We start from the raw sequence: 23,314 nt of genomic DNA, 5'->3' as shown, positions 1-23,314 counted from the left end.
TCTCTCTGGTAATAGCTCTCTTTCCAGGCTCCCTACGTAAATTCTTCAGGTAGGTAAGGGAGAGGTGGAAGTTTTTCTTGAGTCTGCTGGGTCTTGATTGCCTTCAGCTCAAAATAATTCAGGTACCAAAGAGATACATTTTGAAGTCACAGATTCTCCTCCTCACCAAAAATATCATTTGTTCAGGAAAGACAAGGACTTGATTCTTCCTTTTATTTTAAACCTTTGGAGTATTACGTTGAGTATTCCAGTGGTGATTGATTTTTTTTTTTTAATAAAGGAGTAGACTTAACATTTGCAAATATTTTATAGTTTATTCATTTCACTATAGACTCATGATTTCTTTATTTGGCCAATTATGTTATTGCTCAGTCTCTAAGGGTGTCTGACTCTTTGCGACCCCATGGACTCCAGCATGCCAGGCTTCCCTGTCCTTCACTGTCCACTTTGTTCCAGAGTTTGTTCAAATTCATGTCCATTGAGTCAGTGATGCTGTCTAACCATCTCATCCTGTAAGGGTTGATTATGGTCCATTATTGTTGTTTATTTTGATGGCACACTTGCCTCCAGATTTAGTCAGTGGAAGCCCCTTCAAGTTGGCTTTTCTGTCCTTTTGATATGTTCCCCTCATTTTTTGAGTATTTCCTTACTTTCTAGCAAGGAAGATAATTCCAAGCCTGCTACTGCTGCTAAGTCACTACAGTCGTGTCCGACTCTGTGTGACCCCATAGATGGCAGCCCACCAGGCTCCCCCGTCCCTGGGATTCTCCAGGCAAGAACACTGGAGTGGGTTGCCATTTCCTTCTCCAATGCATGAAAGTGAAAAGTGAAAGTGAAGTTGCTCAGTCCTGTCCGACTCTTCGCGACCCCATGGACTGCAGCCCACCAGGCTCCTCGTCCATGGGAGTTTCCAGGCAAGAGTACTGGAGTGAGGTGCCATCGCCTTCTCCGATTCCAAGCCTACCTTGTAGTTTTTTTCCCACTTGTCTTGGAATCAGACTTTTATCCAAGGAGTCTTGGTTCCTTTTAGTGGCGAATGGTAATATTTAGCATTGATCAGCTAGGGCTGCAGTAACAAATGACCACAAACTTACGTGGCTCCAAATAAGATTTATTCACTCACAGTTCTGGAGGCTAGAGGGCCAAAATCAAGGTGAGACGGGCCACACGTTCTTTAAAGGATCTGGGAAGAATCTTTCTCATTTCATGTTGTGCTTGCTGGCATCTCTTGATTGCAGCTGCATGACTCCATCGGTCTTCGTCTTTACATGGTGTTCTTCGCTCTGGGCCTGTCTCCTCCCCTTTTGTAAGGAGATACCAGTCATATTGGACTTGGGTCCCCCCTAATAGAATATGACCTTATCTTAACTTGATTATATGTATAGAAGACCCAGTTTCCAAATAAGGTCTCATTCACAGGTATTGGGGGTTAGTTTTCCACTTGTCTTTTGGGGGATACAGTTCAACCCATAACAGTGTCTGACCAAGGCTGTCCGCAAACAGAAGCTTACATGGCTCCCTGTGGGGTCAAGTTGGTGAGCTGCCACGGTGGGACTGAAAGGCCAGACTTCCAGCTGTCTCAGGTGGCGCCTGTGCCCTGCCTTTCTCCAACCTGGCTCACAGGGGGTGGAGTAGAGCAGAGAGGTAGAACCTGCCCTGTCCAGGCCTTGGCTGCTCAGTTTCTTTTTAAAATCTCACTGTAGGAAAGGAGACGGGAGGACTGGTAAGTATGGCCTCCAGGGTTTGGGCAGGTCCTCGTAAGGAACCAAGGGGAGGCTGGAATAGAGGTCTCTCCAGACACAAACACAGCTGGTAGTTGTCTCTTGGTTCCTTTTCTTTCTAGCCTAAGGCATTATCTGCTTAACTAGTGAGTGCTGTGTCTCCCAGGGGGTGGTGCTTTATAATAGATCCTCAAGTGTTCTCTTCATTGTAGACCAGTTCTGTGGCAGGCATTGTCTAAGAAACTAGTACTTCGTGGTGAGAGCCATCGGTTTTTACTCTTTTCATAGTAATTGTTTCAACAGCAGGACACAAGTCAGAAATACAGGTGTATATATCAAAAGCTATATGGGCTACAGATTGACATTTAGCAGGAAAACATCAGCTTTAGTTTCTTTTTTTATTAACAAATAGAGATATAGTATGAGAATAAGGAGAGTGGATGTTAAGGTAAAATTTTTCAGGAAAGAGGCTTGGGCCAATTATCCAAGTATGAATTAGTGTTAGAGTTGTTTTTTACTTGATGAGAAGGATCTTTATTTCTTTAAAAAAGTTCTCAGGGTACTTACTATAAATATGATTATTTGGTTTGATTGATCTTAAAAACAGTGAAGACCAGCTTTGCAGAAGCAAAATAGCAAAGTTATCACAGATACTGTAGTCACTCACTTTGGGGACTCAGTCTCTATAGAGATGTAGCATTAAAAAAATGACTATTGTGTCACCTTCAGCAGAAAATCATAGAGATGTTTTTGTAAAATATAAGTCATTCTCCAACTAGGAAGCATTATTGCAAGAGCATTTTAAACGTTTTCTGCCTGGCTCAGAGAAATAAAGGTAAAAGAGAAGAGGGGATTATTTGATCAATAATATCATGATTTGATTAATAACATTGATTAATAATAACATTAGTTCTAGTAACAATAAGTTTAATAATTATAAAGATGGATTAGAAAAAACTCAAGGAACAGAATATTTATAAACTAACTTTTAAGCTTAATGAATGTATGTAGGCAATCCCAAAATCAACTGAAAATGGTTATACATGTCCAAAAATGATCAATATCACTAGTAATCAAAGAAATGAAACTTAGCACCAGACTTTTTTAACTGTCATATTAGTAAAAATTTGGGTGGTGAGATTAACATCAAATCTTAAAATACTTTAATGTTTTAAAGTTTGTCACATTGTATATTAACTCTATAGACTGAAGAGGTCTAAATGTAGGCTGACTAGGTCTTCTGTATATGTACCTGATTTAGAGGTAGAACTAGTTTTGTGTAATCAGGAGTAGTGACGTTAGAAGGAAGCAAAGTTTATTTCACAGACCAATTAGCAAACTAGGTCAAGACGGAGGTTTGATTCTGATTATTTAAAAACTTGCTGCGCATCTGAACAGTCTCATCGCTTCAGTTTCTTGTCAGTCTTTCTGTCAAAAATCTTGACTCCTATGTTTCTTAAGTCACGAATTTTGGTCAGAACAGCTCTGCAATCTGACCACTCCTCACTGCCCACCCCTGGTCCAAGTCACTGTTTTAGTTTGCCTGGGTTCGTGTAAATTGCCTCCATGCTTCCAACCTTGTCCTTTTTTGATATAGCAGCCAGACTCACCTCTCTGCGTAACATCCTCCAGAGCAGTTATCTTAGAAAGCAGTGTCGTCGTCTTGGTGGGAAAAGCATGTTAGAGTATCCAGAACATGAGGTACGAGAAGGGGAAGAAGCTCAAGATTACTTTTCATCTCACTTAGTAAGCACCAAACTCCTTTTCTCCCCTCTCAGGCTTGCCCCCACCACCTCTCTTACCATCTTCTTCCTTGCTTACCACACTCACTTCTTCTTTTTTTAAAACATATTTATTCATTTGGCTGCATAGGAGTCTTAATTGTGGCATGCAGGATCTTTAGTTGCAGCATGTGGTTTCCTGACCAGAGGTTGAACCCTGGCCCCCTCCACTGGGAGTGTGGAGTCTTAGCAGTTGGGTCACCAGGGGAGTCTCGCCAGGCTACTTCTTGCTGTTCTTTGACGAGCCCAAGAGGCTTCTTACACTTGCCTCAGCCTTAAATGCTCTTCTTCCAGATATCTCATGGTTTATTCCCTCCTTCAGGCCTCTGAAAGGCTTCCCTTGCCCACCCCGTGTGAAGCAGCTACCTCTCCTCTCTGCACTCTGTGCCCCTGCCCTGGTTTACTTCTTCATAGCACTATTACTTGTTTATCGTCTGTTTCTCCCCTCTACTACTGTTCCGTGTTTTGTTTTGTTTCATTCTGTCTTGAATGTCTGCCCACCAGTCAGGCACTTAGTACCTAGTTGAATGATCAGTTGAATTTCCAGTTTCTTCTTTAGCGGTTTCTCAAGCTCTTTGCCTAGAGAAAGGGGCAGGGCTTGTTCTTCATCTGTGGGAAAGTAAGGCTGCCTTCCAAGTGCCAGACGTTTCTACAGAGGTGCTCTAGGGGCTTCTCCTTTCTCACTGCTCAGATTTTTATATTCTATTACTCTTTACCAGTTAAATGATTTCTGTTTTCTAAATAACTTTTCCACATTAGGGACCAGTGCTTTCCTTTTTCGCACATTTGGTATCATTTAGTGTGAATCCTTTAGTAACATGTTGACATTTTTTCCGTCATTCAGCTAGCAAATAGTTATTGCAGCAGATATTACGAGCCAGGCCAGGTACCAGACTAAATGCCAGGGCTTAAAGAGATGGAGAACCTGCCTTCCCCTTGAGGAGCTTGGAGTTCAGTGTGTGGTTGCAGGTGCCATTGGGACAGGCAGCTGATACAAGAGGAATGCAGAGAGGGAGGTCCAGACACACAGGGTTGCTCACCTAGGCCTGCCCCAGAGGGTTGGGAATCTCAGCAGTGGACAGGAGTTTGCCAGGTGAGGAAATAGGTAGACACTGCTCCAACAGGAGGGGATAATTTGGGCAAGGGCATAGAGAGCTGTACTTAGTTCAGTTCAGTTGCTCAGTCGTGTTCGACTCTGCGACCCCATGAATCGCAGCATGCCAGGCCTCCCTGTCCATCACCAACTCCCAGAGTTCACTCAAACTCAATGTCCATCGAGTCGGGGATGCCATCCAGCCATCTCATCCTCTGTCGTCCCCTTCTCCTCCTGCCCCCACTCCCTCCCAGCATCAGAGTCTTTTCCAGTGAGTCAACTCTTCGCATGAGTTAGCCAAAGTACTGGAGTTTCAGCTTTTTAGCATCATTCCTTCCAAAGAAATCCCAGGGCTGATCTCCTTCAGAATGGACTAGTTGGATCTCCTTGCAGTCCAAGGGACTCTCAAGAGTCTTCTCCAACACCACAGTTCAAAAGCATCAATTCTTCGGCACTCAGCTTTCTTCACAGTCCAACTCTCACATCCATACATGACTACTGGAAAAACCATAGCCTTGACTAGACGGACCTTAGTCAGCAAAGTAATGTCTCTGCTTTTCAATATGCTATCTAGGTTTAAGCACAAATCACTGAGTCTTACTGAAGCATACAGTAAAACGTGAGTCTTCCCAAGTTGCTACTGAGCAGGTAAGGAACCCTCCTGCTTATGCAGGAGATGGCAGGTTTGATCCCTGGGTCAAGAAGATCCCCTGGAGAAGGGCATAGCAACCCACTCCATTATCTGTGTCTGGAAAATCCCATGGGCAGAGGAGCCTGGCAGGCTACATGGGACTGCATGTAGCCCATGTAGGCTGCAAAGAGTCAGATATGGCTGAAGTGACTTAGCACGCATGCACTGTATAATGCAGGCTGTGACAGTGGACACAGCCATGATGGTTCTTGCAAGGGACCTGATCTGGATGCTTCTAAAGGGTTCTATGTATCCTATGTAGAGGTGGGACTTTGATCCTGCAGCCCAGGGATTTGGGCCTGTGCACCTGAAGGGATGGGGCTGGTGAGGTGGCCTGAAAGTGAAGTGAAGTCGCTCAGTTGTGTCCAGCTCCTTGTGACCGCATGGACTTTAGCTTGCCAGGCTCCTCTGTCCGTGGGATTCTCCAGGCCAGAATACTGGAGTGGTTGCCATTTCCTTCTCCAGGTGAGGTGGCCTGGAAGGCTTTTAAATTGCATGCCTCCTTCCTGGGGCAGGGAGAATACAAGATATTTTCTGTTAGGTATTAATATATCTCCACGCAGATTATTTTCTAGTTTAGAATATAAATTCCTGAAGGGTGACAGGGTTTAATTCTGGAGTGGCTCATTTCCGTCACATACACTTTGTGAGACAGAGGCTGATTTAAACCTTCAGTGCATGATGATAGTGGAGCCCTGAACTGTTACCACCTCCTATCCCCTTGCATGCTTCCCCTTTATCTGCTGCATCCCTCATTTCCCACCTTCTCTTTTTGTCAGGCAAATTGAATTTATTATTAAAAAAAAAAAATGAGAAAAGGAAACTTTTGTTCTGAGAGGATTAGGTGTTTGAGCTGTCAGATGCCAGGCGCTGTCACTGTGTATAGGTGGGATGTGCGGGACTCTTTCCTGAGGCATGTGTGCCCATGCTCGTCATCTCGGCACGTGGTGGGCACATGGTGTTCCCTTGCCCAGCGCACAGTAGGTGTTCAGCAGATGTTTGTGGAAGGGCTCACCCTGTTCTTTGACAGCAGGGTTAAGTCTGCGTTTTCACAGCGTTCCTGCTGCCTACTTTTCTACTTTGATCTCCTGAATCTTTTCTTCCTGAGCTCTAGACTAGCTAACCTCCTTTCTCCATCCCTGCAGACTTCAAACATTTCCACCACCTCAGACATTCTTTCTCTCATCTGACAAACTTCTCTGCACCTTCTCATAAGGCCCAATTCTGCCCCTTTCCAGGGAAGTCATTGCTGAGTAACTCAGATGAAGTCAGTTACCTCTTCCTGTGTATAGTTTTGTATTGAAGTTCGCGGCCTCCAGACAGTCAGCTTGGAAGACAGCCTTTCTTTACTCTTGTGCTGTATAACCTCCTATACTGTGCCTCCAGCACTTTAGCCTGGTGTCTGGTGGTTTCGCAGATGGGGGCTGGTTTGTAAGTTATTACAGGAAGGCATGTCATGGTGACTAGAAGCACGCCTGAGTAGGCTCTGTGCTGGGGATGTGGAATAGTATCCATTTACCACTCAGCCTGCACCAGGCCTTTCCATAGGTACATAGATGACCGTTTGTTTTAGAGCTGGTTCCGGAAACTTGCAAAGTTAGAAAGTTCATTCTTTCTAGGAAGGACTCTGAGGAGCAGACCAATGTGAATTAGGTCTGCAATTTCATGCCAGCAGTAGGAGCTTGGGAGGAGTAACTAGAGGCAGTTTTTCTTTTCAGGAGTCTGGGGAGAGATGAGGGAGTCTCGCTAACAGGGTGGTAGAAAGGAATGGTAAGTAACTAAAAGAGCTTTTGCTGGGGAAGCTTACCCACTATTGGGAGGAATGACCACTGACCTTACCACACAGAAACTCAGCACTGATGCCCACATCCTCTTTTCTGTAGAGACTGCTTCAGCCATCATGGAGGTGGCCGAGGTGGAGAGTCCGCTCAACCCCAGCTGTAAGATCATGACCTTCAGACCCACCATGGAGGAATTCCGGGAGTTCAACAGATACCTCGCATACATGGAATCTAAAGGAGCCCATCGAGCGGGTCTTGCAAAGGTGATTATCTTCAAGATGTTTTTACGCCAGAAAATGATCATTTGGCCTTTCAGTTATACTCTCAGTCTTCTTGATGTGGGAATTTGTTTTTTCCAAAGGAAGATACTTGCAAAATCTTTGTTCTTATTAATCCATGTGGAATATTTGATTTCTTCAAAAAATAATTATCTTATTTTTCTTTCAACTATTTATACTAGGTTACATTCTAGGGCTTTAAGAAAATAACCATACTGAACCAAGAGTGATTCCCAGAAACCAGAGAGACCCATGTAAGGGTTTCAGAAACGAGAGCATATTCATAGAGTTCCTTAGTTGCTCACAGAGTGCAGGTATTAACCTGAAGCCTGAGCACTACTCTGCTCCCTCTGCCCTTCTCTTCCTCTTGTCCCTGCTGCTCCCTGCTTTCTCTTCCTCCCTCCCTTCTTCATTCTTTCTGTTTTAAAATGTAACGGATTTATTAGACATGATTCACATACCATACAATTCACGTACCGTATAATTCACCCATTTAAAGTGTGCAATTCAGTGTTGGTGGTTTTTTTTGGGGGGGCGTATATTAACAGAGTTGTGCAACTGTCTTCACTACCTAATTCCAGAACATTTTCACCACTCCTCCCCAAATAAACTGTACCCTTCAGCAGCCATTCTCTATTCCCTGCTATCCCCTACCCCCTGCCTCTTGGCAACCACTAATCTGCTTCCTTTCTTTTTGGATTTGCCTCTTCTATTTTCTTTTTAGTTATTTGTTCATCACATGTGGAGAATGCATACTCTGTGCCAGGCCCTATGTCAGATGCTGGGGTGTGTGTGTGTGTGTGTGTGTGTGTGTGTGTGTGGTGTGGGGAGGTGAGGGGACAGAACAAAATCCCTGCCCTCTGGAAGCTAATATACTAGTGATAGCATTTTAGGGGTGAGATGGGGGACATCTAAGCAGAGATCTGAAGGATATAAATGAAAGTCTTTTTAAGATGTGGAGTTAGAACGAATATTAAGTCCAGAGCCCTGGAAGCTGACCCGAGCTTCATTACGGCTTGTCCAGTCACAGGAAGAAGGCACGGGTCATTCTATTCCAAGTGCAGGGGGAAGCGTTAACAGGCTTAAAGCAGAGGGCAGGAGGACCTGGTGGCTGCTTGTTTGCTGGCTGCTCTGTGTGGCTTGCGAGCTCTTAATTCCCTGACCAAGGATGGAACCCAGGATCCTAGCAGTTAAAGTTCTGAGTCCTAACCGTTGGACTGCCAGGGAATTCCCTGTTTATTTGTTTTGTTTTGTTATATTATTTTGATAAGATCACAGTGGCTTCTACATGAAGAATGAATTTGAGGGGGAGTAGAGCAGAAGCAAGGAGTGCTGTCGGGGGTAGTTGTGACTTGCTCAGGATCATAGGCAATGAGGGCTAAGGCACCGAGGATTGCGTTGCAGGGTTGCCCTGTAGATGCAGAGTTAGAACTTCGAAAGAGAGGTTGTCTAGGTTTGACCTTAACCTGAAATTAGTGTATCTTTCTGTGATGGAAATCTACTTCAATGTAAAATTTTCTTCGGAAGAATAGATTTTCTTGGTACTTACTTAATTTTATTATTGTTCTAAACGTTATGTTTATTATTAATGGATTTCTGCGGACTTGTCGACATCACCACATGAATTCCTGAGCTCCAGCAGAGCCTTCCCTGCTCTGGCTCATCGCGGTTCTCCTTGAAGCCCCATCTCCGTGGTGGGCCCAGGAGCGCTGAGAGGGTCTGCAGAATGAGCTTCCAGGCTTGCACTGCTCGGTGTTCAAGTCCTCCTGTATCTGGATGCAGCTGTTTGTAATGCTGGACTGTTCTGGCGTCTGTGCCTTGCAGTCTGTTATTTTTTTCTGTGTAGTTCAAGTCACTGCTGGATAAGGTTTAAAATTCAGGGATATTAAGCTGAGTGGATTAGGGGTGGGTGAGACAGACAAAAAGAAGATAAAAGTTTATAGCGAATTTCTCAGATATGTTATCCTTAGTTTAATCTTTTCATTAGGTTAGCTCTCAAAGATCCCACTTTTGGAACCTTAACACTTGTAGGAACATGTTTAAGTTGAAGAGAAGAGAATGGTATTTCAGAATCATTTGGCACACAAAATTTTGATCATAAACTTAAAATGAACCAGCTAGCAAGGTTTGGGCTTTATTTGGGCAGCAGGGAGCTGGGGTGGCTGTCCTCTTCTCTGGGCTCTGAATCCAGCCCTTTGTCCTGTAGCTCTCCCTCTTTGTTCCCTGAAAACATATACCTTACTGGGTTCCCTTGGGATTAGTGAACATCCCATGGCTAGGGGCACGTTTAGTAACGTTAGAAAAGAAATTGGCAGCTACCCCCATGAGGGTGCTGGAGTACAGAGAGGACGTCTGTGCCCCTGTGGACATTCTCTGACAGAGCAGAGTTAATGAGAACTACAGTTAATTTTCTGAGTGTTGAACCAGACACCAACCTGAGTTCAGATTCTCTTTATCAAGTGAGATTCATAGACAAAGATGGAGATAGTGATTTGCTATTCAGTAATTTCCTTTTTCTTATACTAGGAATACAGTGAACTGTTTTTTAGTCACTTTTGCCATCTTTTACATCAGGTCACAAAGACTCAGTTTCACCTACTTTTTTCACCTCAATTTCACCCTTCTTTTTCTGGAAGTTGCAGCAATAGCAAATATATAAAACTGCACCAAATAAAATCAAATTGTATACATTAAAACTCCATTAATGTTGCTATTTGTTTTGAGGGCTAGTGCTGGGGAACAGAGCCGTCGGTGAAATTCTTTGTTAATGCATCATTTAATGAGTTGGTCTTAATTTTTGATTAAGATCAATTTGATTGGTTTGAAGAAAGTGGTTGAATAATAGTGACTTTGACCTCAGATTACAGTCTGCCTTGGTTGGTAACATTTTTTAGATTTATACTTACTTAATGTCCTCCCGACCACCCCCTCACCCCCGAGTGAGAGGTTTGATACTGTGACTTTGTACCTAGAGTTGTTGGTCTAATTGGGAAAGTGAAAAAATGACAGTGTCCTTAAAGGTAAGGCTTGTACTTTTTTGTGGAGAAAGGTTATAATGAAACATTATTACATGAGGAGTGGCCAAATTCTTCCACAGCAGTATTATGGACATACCCTGTCCTGGACCTGAGGTTATCATCTAGAGTAGAGAGCTTCAAGAGTAGCGTAGAGGTGGCAGAGAGCTGTCTGTGTCCACAGGTGCCCAAAGATGGGAGAAGCACTGCCCTTCCTCCTCGTGCTCCTTTCTCAGTTGGTCGGTGGTAGTAATGGCAACAGAGTTCAAGATCAGTAATGCAAATACAGATTTCAGTTAGATAATTTTTACTTGTATAGGGCCCAAGCTGGGGTTGGGGAAATATTAATATAAAACATATATTTCTATTTAGATATAGTCAGGAAGGTAAACTTCAGGAGAAATGGGTTTCCTTTCTTTAGAGTCCTTACAAGTAAAAGTTTAACTTTTGAGTATTTTAAAGTCCTAAGTATTATATATTGTGCTTCCATTTCCTATGTGAGAAAATACAGTGTGTTAAGATTTAAAATTACAGTTGAAAAATAAAAATTTTGTCATAGGCCTGAACTTTCAGATTTTTAAAGTTTTGTCTGAACACTTTAAACTTTAATTGGAGTAAATGAATACAAGTTCAGAATAATTATGAAGATAATATTTAGATTTTTGTAAATGTATTGTGTTATTTAACTTTAGAGAAGAAAATTTGCTACAAAATGTTTTTTGGATGAACAACTGCCTGTTTTTCACAACGCTGGAAAATATTTAACTCTAAACATGATGTTGGTTTTGATTGTAGATATATTTCCAAGCAGGAGCCTGAATAAATATGTGCTTTATTTTTTTGAATAACCACATTCATTTCTGATGAAGAAAAAGTATTTATAAAATTCTTCATTACTATCCTTTGCCCTTTCAGAATATGATCAAGACAGTGTAAGTACGTTTATCCATTTGGTACGGTTGTCCACACTCTTAAAATATTGAGTATATGTTCTCAGTAGTGTAAAGTGTGATTGTCTCTGGTGCCATTTTAAACCAACATACCTTAGAGAAAAATCAAATGTGTAATATAACCTTATTGCTGATGAAAATTAAATTAAGTTTAGAGTTTAAAGATCCCCCCATCTCTTTTTTGAGTTAATATTCATTTATTGGCAGAAAGTGAAGAGGAACTAGAGAGTCTCTTGATGAAGATGAAAGAGGAGAGTGAGGAAAGTGAAAAAGCTGGCTTAAAACTCAACATTCAGAAAACTAAGGTCATGGCACACAGTCTTATCCCTTCATGGCACAAAGATGGGGAAAATGTGGAAACAGTGTCAGATTTCATTTTCTTGGGCTCCAAAATCAATGTGTACGGTGACTGCAGCCACAAAATTAAAAGACACTTGCTTTTTGGATGAATAGCTATGACAAACCTAGACAGTGTATTAAAAAGCAGAGACATCACTTTGCAGACAAAGGTCTGTATAGTCAAAGCTGTGGTTTTTCCATTAGTCAAGTATGGATGTGAGAGTTGGACCATAAAGAAGACTGAACACTGAAGAATTGATGCTTTCAAACCATGGTGCTGTAGAAGACTCCTGAGAGTCCCTTGGACTGCAAGGAGATTCAACCAGTCCACCCTAAAGAAAATCAGTCTTGAATATTCATTGAAAGGACTGATGGTAAAACTGAAACTCCAATACTTTGGCCACCTGATGTGAATAGCTGACTCATTGGAAAAGACCCTGATGCTGGGAAAAATTGAGGGCAAGAGGAGAAGGGTGACAGAGCTTGAGATTGTTGGATGGCATCACTGACTCAATGGATATGAGTTTGAGCAAACTCAGGGAGGTAGTGTTGGACAGAGAAGCTTACCATGCTGCACTTCATGGGATCGCAAAGAGTTGGATCTGACTTAGTGACTGAACAATAACAACAACAAGTCTTTTATCGATTGTGTAACATTGGCCAAGTCACACATTCCCTGACTCCAGGTTTTCTTATCTGATGAAGCCTAGCTCAGAACCTTTCACAAAAGTCAGTTGCAGGTGCAGTGTAGATATAAATGTGAAAGACAAAATCTTAAAGCTCTTAGAATACAAAATAGAATGTATGCATTCTCTCAAGTAGGGAATTATATTTTTTTAAACAGAAGATCAAGGCAAAAATGAAGAAATTGGATTATATTAAAATGTATGACTCTTTGTGATCCCATGGACTATACAGACCATGGAATTCTCCAGGCCAGAATATTGGAGTGGGTAGCCTTTCCCTTCTCCAGGGGAATCTTCCCAACCCAGGGATCGAACCCAGGTCTCCCGCTTTGCAGGTGGATTCTTACCAGCTGAGCCACGAGGGAAGCTGAAGAATACTGGAGTGGGTAGCCTATCCCTTCTCCAGTGGATCTTCCTGACCCAGGAATTGAACCAGGATCTCCTGCATTGCAGGCAGATTGTTTACCAACTGAGCTATCAGGGAAGCCCATATTAAAATGAAGAACTTATATTTATCAAAAGATACAGTTAAGGAGAACTAAACTAAAGAACTAAAGAGCCTCTTGATGAAGGTGAAAGAGGAGAGTGAAAAAGTTGGCTTAAAACTCAACATTCAGAAAACTAAGATCATGGCATCTGGCCCCATCACTTCATGGCAAATAGATGGGGAACCAGTGGAAACAGTGACAGACTTTATTTTCTTGGGCTCCAGAATCACTGTAAACGGTGACTGCAGCCATGAAGTTAAAAGGCACTTGCTCCTGGAAAGAAAAGTTATGACCAACCTAGACAGCATATTCAAAAGCAGAGACATTACTTTGCCAACAAAGGTCCGTCTAGTTAAGGCTCTGGTTTTTCCAGTAGTCACGTATGGATGTGAGAGTTGGACTATAAAGAAAGCTGAGCGCCGAAGAATTGTTGCTTTTTGGAGAAGACTTTTTAGAGTCCCTTGGACTGCAAGGAGATCCAACCAGTCCATCCTAAAGGAAATCAGTCCTGAATATTCATTGGAAGGACTGATGGTGAAACTGAAACTCCAATACTTTGGCCACCTGATATGAAGAACTGACTCACTGGAAAAGACCCTGATGCTGGGAAAGATTGAAGGCAGGAGGAGAAGGGGACGACAAAGGATGAGATGGCTGGATGGCATCACTGACTCAATGGACATGAGTTTGCGTAAACTCTGGCATTTGGTGATGGTCAGGGAGGCCTGGTGTGCTGCAGTCCATGGAGTAATCACAGAGTCGGACACAACTGAGCGACTGAACTGAACGGAACAGTTAAGGAGGTTGAAGGGCAAGTTTCAGGGTAAGAAAAGATATTTGATATATGTACACACACACATATATATATATAGATACTTGCAAATGTACATACCCAAGAATAACCAGACTCTATGCAGAATTCTATACATTAATAAAAAAAGGCTGACAATGCAATAGTAAAATGGGCAAGAGGCTTACATAAATACTTCTTGAAAAAGGGTATCTATAGGGTCAATGAATATATGAAGAGATTTCTTTAGTTATCGGAAGATGCTAATCAAATACCTACTTGAGTACCTTTACATATCTACCAGATCAGCACTACAAAGCGATGCTGAAGATGTGGAGCAATAGGGACTTCTCACACGTTGCTGGTGGGACTGTGAAATGGTACAGCCACTTTGGCAGAAGTTTGGTAGTAATGATTAAATTTGATCTGTGCATATCCTGTGTCATAGCAATTTCGCTGTTAGGATCTCTGCATGGGTGTGTATTTTAGAGAACTGTGTGCTCACATGCTGCAGAAGGTGCATACATCTATATTAATAGCAGTGTTGTTTGCAGTTGCCGATAATTAGAAAAAAACAAGTGATCACGAAATAGTTATCTCTTAACATAAATATTCATACAAAGGCATACTAAGTAGGAATGAAAACCACAAACTTCAGCAACCTCAGTCATTGTGTTTGAATCTCACAAAAACATCGAGTAAAATAGAAAAGAAGTGTGTGTGTATATACACACACACACACACATATATATGTATGCTTATACATTTCTATACATTTAAAAAACTTGTTAGGGTTGCATACACAGACATCAAACTATAAAACCCAATAAGGAAATGAATACCATAAGTGCCATGATAGTGAACACTGTGAGCAAGAGGGGGATGTGTGTAGAAAAGGGTACCAGGATCTCTGGGGTACAAGCAGTATCCTATTTCTCACATGTGATAGTGGATACTCTGGTGTTTGCTTCATAATAACTCACAGAGATGCATATTTGTGATACATATTGTGTACATTTTCTGTATGTGTGCTATCTGTATTTTGCAATTAAATTTTTAAAAACTTTGTCTTAAAAAATTAAGACAACTTCTAAAGGTAGGTAAAAGCTATAAACTGTTACTCAACTCAAAAGTTTGTTCTTTATAATTTTTAATCATAGGAATATGTATTTTTGGTCTTATTGTTGATGCTCTTTTCATTGTTAATAATTAAGTGTTTAAATACTCTGGGAAAATGGTGTGCTGAGCTGCTTCATACAGGCACATGAGAATTGAGGGAGCATGTCTCTTTTCAACCTCATATTCAGTGATGTCACATTGCTGAGCTCAAATCTGCCATGGCAGGAGTAGTTACACCATGGAAATAGGCCAAAGCTATGAACCAGGGTTTCCCCCACCTCCCCAGAAAGTTAGTTGTTAAACATTTACTAGCATTCCACTCTCATTTGCTATATTGTATGAGAGGTATTTAAAGAAGTGATATTGACTAAGCCCTGCTACAGTGCTGTGCTTAGTCACTCAATTGTGACTCTTTGCGACTCCATGGACTGTAGTCTGTCAGCCTGCCATGTGGATTCTCTGGGCAAGAATACTGGAGTGGGTTGCCATGCCTTCCTTCAGGGGATCTTCCCAACCCAGGGATCAAACCCAGGTCTCCTGCATTGCAGGCGGATTCTTTACCATCTGAGTCACCAGGGAAGCCGAAGAATACTGGCGTGGGTAGCCTATCCCTTCTTCGGGGGATCTTCCCAACCCAGGAATCAAACTGGGGTCTCCTGCATTGCATGTGGATTCTTTACCAGCTGAACTACTAAGCACAGTACTTATTTTTCTCATGATAATATAAACAGCATTTGAACTTTGGCAAGTTATTTTATTTCTGTGTATCTCTCCGTTTTAGCTTGAAAATAGAGAGGTTAACTGTATCAAGTAAAAATAAGTTAATTAATGCAAGTTCAGTATTTGGTATAGTGAGTATTCAGTAAATTTTGTTTAAAAATGTCATAAGGTAAATGTTTGGGAGAGTGAAATCATTTCCTTTAATGTAAATCTCCACAATTCTTTTACACATTTGTCATAGAAAAGATGAGGAATTCTTGTATTCTGCTGGAACATGAGAGCTAAATAACAATGTGGAATGTTTTCCAAATAATTTTGTATTATTTTACATTTAGGTGATTCCTCCTAAGGAGTGGAAGCCAAGGCAGTGCTATGATGACATTGACAACTTGCTTATTCCAGCACCGATTCAGCAGATGGTCACAGGGCAGTCAGGACTGTTCACTCAGTACAACATCCAGAAAAAAGCCATGACAGTGAAGGAGTTCAGGCAGCTGGCCAACAGTGGCAAGTGAGTAGATTCAGTGTGCTGTTTTTACTTCTTTCGAAGATGTGGATGAATATGGTAAGAAACCAAGGAGATGGAAGCTTGTGAAGAGCGGGAGCCTTCTGCATAGTCTATTTCGTTTCCCATTTAGCTGTTTCTGTTTTTTAGGTGGTTGTCTGCCTTCTAGAAAAATTGTTCCTCATTTTATCATCTCATTCATAATGTCTGTAAATGAATTTTTGTCCCTGTGTTTTACCTTGAGTTTTTGTTTCTACGCTTGACTCCTCTTTGTTAGGCAATTTCTTCTGTGTGTGATAATGTTTAAGTCTTGAATGATAAGTTACAGATATTAGAAGAATAATTTAAAAAGAAAGTCCTTGGGGATTTTCCTCCTGGTCTAACGGCTAAGACTGTGCTCTCAATGCTGGGGCCTGGGTTCAATCCCTCCCTGGTCAGGGAAATAGATCCTACATGCTGTAACTAAGGCTTGGCACAGCCAAATAAATGAATGAAATAAATAAATGAAATAGTAAAAAAAAAAAAAAGAAAGGAAAATCCTTGAATGACTTGAATGGCCACCATTATTGTAGTAGTCACCTGTTCCTATGTAATGAATGACCCCAAACCTTAGTATCTTAGATCAGTAAACATTTAACATCAGTGTCTGAAGGCTGGGAGGCTAAGAGTGGCTTAGCGGGTAGCTGTGGTTTAGGACCTTGCATGAGGTTATAGTCAGGTTGAGTGGGGTTGCTGTCACCTGAAGACTTGACTGTGTCTAGAGGATTTTCTTCCAATATTCCTTCCCTTATGTGGCTGTTGGCTGGAGTCCTGAGTTCCTTGCTGCAATAGCTATTCCTTGTGTTGTGTGGCATCTAACTTCTTCCAAAGCAAGTGATCCAGAAGTTCAGTTCAGTTCAGTCGCTCAGTCGTGTCCGACTCTTTGCGACCCCATGAATCGCAGCATGCCAGGCCTCCCTGTCCATCACCAACTCCCGGAGTTCACTCAGACTCGCCTCCATCAAGTCAGTGATTCCATCTAGCCATCTCATCCTCGGTCGTCCCCTTCTCCTCCTGCCCCCAATCCCTGAGTTACCAAGATGAAAAACAAACTGTCTTTTCATTACCTGTTTCTTGACTATCATTTCTGCCATGTTCTATTTGTTATATGCCAAGTGCAGCCCATACTTAAGGGGAGGAGAATTAAGCTGTATATCTTGAAGGGAGATGTATCAAAGAATTTGTGGATATATTTAGAAACTGTCACAGTTATTAAATTACCTTTTAAAAAAACTGTTTTTGATATGGTCGTTAAGGTCTTAGATCAAAACATTAATCTAGAAACACCCCCTCCCCACCAAACCAATCACTGTCCAACCTAAAAACATCATTGTTTAAATTCCCTGGATGGGTATGCATGAGATTGAGTCCTTTGGATGATCTTAAAAAAAAAAACAAACCTGTATTTGACATAGTAAGCACTCAATGGTAGTTAAAGAATCTTTTATTCTATATGAAGTTCCTGTTATGGAGCATAATTGCTATTCCGAAGGAATTAAACATTTGATAGTTAATTCAAGTTTCTCTCGAGTTTTTTTTGTTGTTGTTGTTAGGCATTGATAAAACCTCATTGTTTCAGATCTCAATTGAGAATGTAAAACTTTAATCATAGACTGGATTGGTTTGCTTTCATATTCTGTAAGAACTCTAATAAAAAGTTCAATGCCAAAACAAGATTGCAGAAGCAGTTTTATCCAATTTCATATAAACTGTCTATTGTATTCTGTTCTCTCTCTTCTAGTGCCTATTTCCAGAGTCATTCTTTTTTTTTCCTAATTTTCTTTCCATAGTCATCCTTAAAGTATTAAATAGCTTATTTCATTCATACTAAATTTTAGTGGAATCTCTACTTCATACATTTTAAGTTGTTCAAGTATAGTATAATTGGTTAAAGAGTTTAGAAAATGCTTTGAAAGATAAAATAATGAGTTTTAAGTAATTTTTTGCTTCTGTTGGTACTTTCATGGAAGTATATTTCTTAGTCAAAAAATGAAGTTTTCATATAGAGTTATTTAGGAGAGTTTTGAGAGATCTATGATAAATACATTTACATATTTACTTGTTAGATTTGACAGCATGAGGATGCAGTATTTTCATTTCGATGGAATTTTGTTTAGAAAGTGATGGGCAGGGAAAACCTTAAAATTGTCTTTACTGTTTGTGCTTTGTTTCCTCTCTCTTTTCCAGGTACTGTACCCCGAGATACTTGGATTATGAAGATTTAGAGCGCAAGTACTGGAAGAACTTAACCTTCGTGGCACCTATTTATGGTGCAGACATTAATGGGAGCATATATGATGAGGTATATTTCTATTATAGTGGGTTTTATAAGGTATCATTTCATATTATTGTTTTTGTTACCATTTTAGGTGGTTGAGAAGCAGTTATTTGTTGTGCTTTGTGTGACCCATAACTCCTCATAGGACAAGAGGAAATAAAGACACATCAGTATGATTGCTGCTGCTGCTGAGTTTTAAATTGAAACCAGCTAATTGTACAAATACCTGAGACTGTTCAACAATAAAATAGTATGTAGTTATCTGGCTAGTCTTTCAGTTACACTCAAAATTTTTAAAAGCAAAAGCACATTATAAAAATACTTGGAAAACAGGAAATATTATTCATAATAAAGTAAAGTTGCTCAGTCATGTCTGACTCTTTGCGACCCCATAGCCTGTAGCCTACCAGGCTCTTCTGCCCATGGGATTTTCCAGATGAGAGTACTGGAGTGGGTTGCCATTTCCTTCTCCAGAGGATCTTCCTGACCCAGGGATCGAAACCGGGTCTCCCACATTGTAGGCAGACGCTTTACCGTCTGAGCCACCAGGGAATTAATATGTATTGTGGCTCAGATGGTAAAATGTCTGCAATGCGGGAGACCCGGGTTTCCTTTCCTTTCCTCTAACATGCTTATATTCTCTTTTTTTACTGCCCCCAAATTGTGAGGATTTTTTTTCTTAAAATACACATTGCAGTCTTTCTAGTTATTTTTCATGAGAACATAATCTGCTTGATATAATGTTATCCTTCTTGCCTCCCCCATACTAAAAATCCTATTAATTTTTTTTTACTTTTGAAACCTTTTTTACATTTTCCATTGTTTTATTTCGAAAAATTTCTTGCCTACCAGAAAGTTGAAGTAATGCAGTGAACACTGGATGCCTTCATGTGGATTCATGAGTTGTGAATTCTGCCGCATTTGCTTTTGGTTTCTCTGTCACTCTATCTTTGTTTCTGTCTCTCTGTCCTTCTGCTGTAACATTTGAAAGTGAGTTACAAACATCATGACAATTCACCCTTAATTATTTCAGCATGAATCTTTCAGTTATAAGGCAATTTAAAATTTATATTGGGCTTCCCTTGTGGCTCAGCTTGTAAGAATCTGCCTGCAGTGTGGGAGACTTAGGTTTGATCCCTGGGTTGGGAAGATCCCCTGGAGAAGGGAAAGGCCACTCACTCCAGTATTCTGGCCTGGAGAATTCCATGGACTGTATGGTCCATGGGGTTGCAAAGAGTCGGACACGACCGAGCGACTTCCAACATTTATACAATAGTGTCTAATATAGAGACTATTTTCATAGATCCCTAAGTTTCCCAGTAATGTTCTTTATAAACTGCTTTTTCCCCCATGTGAAGGATCCAGTCAAGAATTTCCCTTTGTTTTTTAAAAAACTAATATATTTTTGGCTGTGCTGGGCCTTCATTGCTGTGCAGGGCTTTCCGTGGTTGCAGAGTGGGGGCTCCTGTCTAGCTGTGGTGCGTGGGCCTCTCACTGTGGTGGCTCTTCTTGCTGCAGAGCATACACTCTTAGCACACAGGCGTCAGTAGCTGGAGCACGCTGGCTCAGTAGCTGTGCTCGTGGGCCCTGCCTAGAGCATGCAGGCTTCAGTAGCTGTGACTCGCAGGCTCTACGAGCGCAGCCTTAGAAGTTGTGGTGCAGGGGCTTAGGTGCTCCGCACCAGGTGAATCTTTCCAGACCAGGGAGCCAACTCATGTTCCTTGCATTGGCAGGCAGACTCTTGTCTACTGTGCCACCAGGGAAGTCCGAAAGAACCATTGTTATTTTTGAAAATGGGCTGGGTATTAGGTGATACTGTGGAATTACTGATGTCATATTCAATGTGATGATGGCACATGATGGCTTTGTCATTACTAAAGAATAAATCAATAAGAATATACTTGGAGTACAAATGAATCACTTTGCCATACAGCAGAATTTAACACAACATTGCAAATCAAATATACTTCAATTTTTTAAAAGGAGGGAAAGAGAATATACTTTTTGTATATGTTTTTATTTATGTGTATGTTTTTTTATTTTGTATATGTTTTTATTTTGTGTCTTCTCTGTGGCTTCTTCCCTGTGGTATCCTGGCAAGTTTGCAGGTTTCTGCAAACATACACACACACACACACACAAACACTTACATTAATATATATACATAGATATATATATATACACATGCACATGGACACATATATTTTTCCTTATAAATTGAGAATATACACTGAAAAATATATAGGTGAAATAATATGCACTCTGGAATTTAAAATATCTCAGGAAATAAAGTGGAATGGATATAGTTGAATGAAGACTGGCCAAGTATTGGTAAATGAAGCTAGATGATGGATACATGATGTTTAAAATATGTATGTTTGGAATATTACAAGTTAAAAAAGGGAAAACATTCTTTCTCTTTCTCCCTTTTAGATTTTCACCAGTGTAAATAAACTCCATATTGATAATGTATTGTTAAGTTAGTACATACTTGTATAGAAAAATTTAAAAATAGAGAAAAATATGAAGAAAAGGTTACTTATAAGCTTACCAAACAAGCATAACCTCTGTGATTTCCTTTTGGCCTTTTATGTTAGTGTATATATATGCTTGCATGTGTGTTTGTGTTTCCCCACCTTGAAGGCTGAGGTGCGTTGCTTTAGAAGCATTTTCAGTATTGCTCTCCGGAGGATCATTTTAGTATATTCTAGCTCCAGCGGTTTCAGATTGTACCTTATATTAAGTCTTTGCTATGTTTTTTGGTATTTCAATTTCAAGTATATTCTTTTTCCCTCCGTTTAAAAAATTGAAGTATATTTGATTTATAATGTTGTGTTAAATTCTGCTGTATAGCAAAGTGATTCATTTGTACTCCAAGTATATTTTTATTGATTTATTCTTTAGTAACGACAAATCTCTTTTAAGTGTGCGTGTTTTGGTTACTTACATTTAAGAAAATGGGTGCCGTTAGTACTAAACCTTCCTTACAGAAGATAGCATCTTGAAATGGGTGAGGCCAAGCAAATACTGTTGGTATTTTCAGTTGAGGCCCAGTAGTGTTTTCTCAAAGTTACGAGGCTGGTAGGCTGCTAGGTGCCCTTATTCTCCACACCAGTTTTAAGGAAGTAATTATGTAGAGTCAGTCTCACAGTTGTGGAAGTGTATAAAGCTAGGTCTGTGTCACCTACGAATGTCCCCTGAGCTCATGGTTTGTTTTGTGTCTTCTCTGTGGTTTCTTCCCTGTGGTATCCTGGCAAGTTTTCAGGTTTCTGAAAGGAAGATGGCTGAGGAATCATCTGGATTTTGGGCTGAGAGGTTGCGTGTCTTAAGGCTCAAAAATAAAAAACTTAGTCAAGATTTTTTTCTAACCATACCTTGGGATCATTGAGCTCTTTGTTCCTTTTTTGCGAATATAATTAAGGAGTAGAAACAGCATATGATTTTTAGAACAGTTGACATAAAGCTGCCCTGAACTAGCTTTTCATATTTGATAGTAAAATTATATGATTGTTGACAGCACGGATGAGGCTGATGGGCTTAGTTTTGTAGTGCTTATTAATTTACTGCTTGTGTTTGAAAACCAGTTACACAATGGCATTGCTTCAAGGGAACATTGACTTTAGACTTCAGATTTGAGTAACTTTAGTTATTAAAATTCGATGAACAAAATTCACTGGTTTGTAAACATGCAGTTTTTAAAGTACCGTTATTATTTACAAGTTTTGGAGCCAGAAATCTGTCATTTTGGTAGGACCTACAAGGCATAGTATTTTATGGAATTTCTATAGGGGCATTTAGTAACTCCAGAACTGAGCTGACATTTTCAGCGCTTTTGTAGCATACAGACAGACATGAGAGATATTGTGAACTGGTACTGGTAAACAAAACCAATCACACTCAAGACAACTAAATTCAAGCAAATGAAAAGTAACTTCTATTTGCCCCCTTGAGGTAGATGGAAAGCAACAAGAGAAAGAGTGCATTAAAGAGAGTAATGAAGAGTGAGCGTAATAATAACTTGTGTCAGGAACATTTGAAGTCATTGCAATGTATGTGCATTGGAAAAAGCTTATGTGTTGTTTTGCTCTTTACTATTGTATCTTTGCATTGTTTAACTGCGCAGTTCATTATTTAAATTGTATTGGATGTTGGTTTGTTATGGTTCATGGCATTATTTTGAAAGGGATTATAGTCATCAAATTGTAGTTCACTTTCATGCCTAATTTCTAGTTATGGCTATTCCCTTTAATGTTAAAAGAAGGATTCAAAATTCATATCCTTTTATTGATGGGGATAGGAGTTCCTAGAGAGGGTGGGGGGAAGGTAAGAGAAACAGTTTGTGCAGGGTGCAAAGGTGAATAAAGATCCTGGTTCTCAGGTAATTCACAGACTTGGGGGACAGCTGTGGGGTTCCAGGGAGCCCAGAGAGGCACTTTGAGTAGCTTGGTGTAGAAGGAAGAATTTTTTTTTTTGTAGGAGAGATGAGCTTGGCCTAGATGAGCAAGTTCAAGACAGGTAGAAGGAGGGGAGAGAAGAATGGAACAGAAGCTAGGTAAATTGGAGGATAAGATTGCACTTAATAATTTGTCTCTCCCCCTCTTTCTTTTTTTAAAAACTGAATTTGAAGGCTTTTTGGTGAGCTTGGGCTTAAGGAGAGTGAGGCAGACCTGGAATAGTGGCTGTGGGATCTGAGGGAGAGGATCAGCCTGGCGGGAGATGGATTGTATGGGCCCCTCCCGCTCGGATATTTATCTTGTAGCACCAAGCAAGTCTGTTAAGGGACAAAAACGGGTGCCATTGTAGTGTTGATCCAGTTGCGGATACAGCATAGGAATTAGGGGTGAGGGTGTTCGTGAAGGACTGGTTGAGGACCATCAGTCTTATAGGAAAGGGACTAGGGTCTGGAGATTCCAGGGGAGAAGTCTTGGTCCCTCTTTCATTCGACTGATGCTTTCAGAGCTTGATTTCCTTAGGATATACTTGAAAATCTGAGCACCATGGGCAGCGGCCTCTGGCAGCAGTAACAGTAACATGATTTAAG

General features: G+C 40.7%; 1 protein-coding gene across 1 annotated transcript in view; it reads left to right on the top strand.

Moving 5' to 3' along the window:
* Positions 1–23,314, top strand: part of KDM4C (lysine demethylase 4C) — a 401,440-nt gene that overhangs the window by 26,121 nt on the left and 352,005 nt on the right. The window contains exons 2-4 of the mRNA XM_052644458.1: positions 7,170–7,330; positions 15,787–15,962; positions 18,183–18,297. Of these exons, the coding sequence (XP_052500418.1) occupies positions 7,187–7,330; positions 15,787–15,962; positions 18,183–18,297 (435 nt within the window). The 5' untranslated portion in view covers positions 7,170–7,186. The remainder of the gene's footprint in view (positions 1–7,169; positions 7,331–15,786; positions 15,963–18,182; positions 18,298–23,314) is intronic.

Source organism: Budorcas taxicolor, chromosome 8, assembly GCF_023091745.1.
Source record: "Budorcas taxicolor isolate Tak-1 chromosome 8, Takin1.1, whole genome shotgun sequence".
In the NCBI taxonomy this organism is placed as follows: Eukaryota; Metazoa; Chordata; class Mammalia; order Artiodactyla; family Bovidae; genus Budorcas; species Budorcas taxicolor.
Note: the sequence above shows the minus strand (reverse complement) of the source record. Positions and strands in the feature narration are given on the sequence as shown.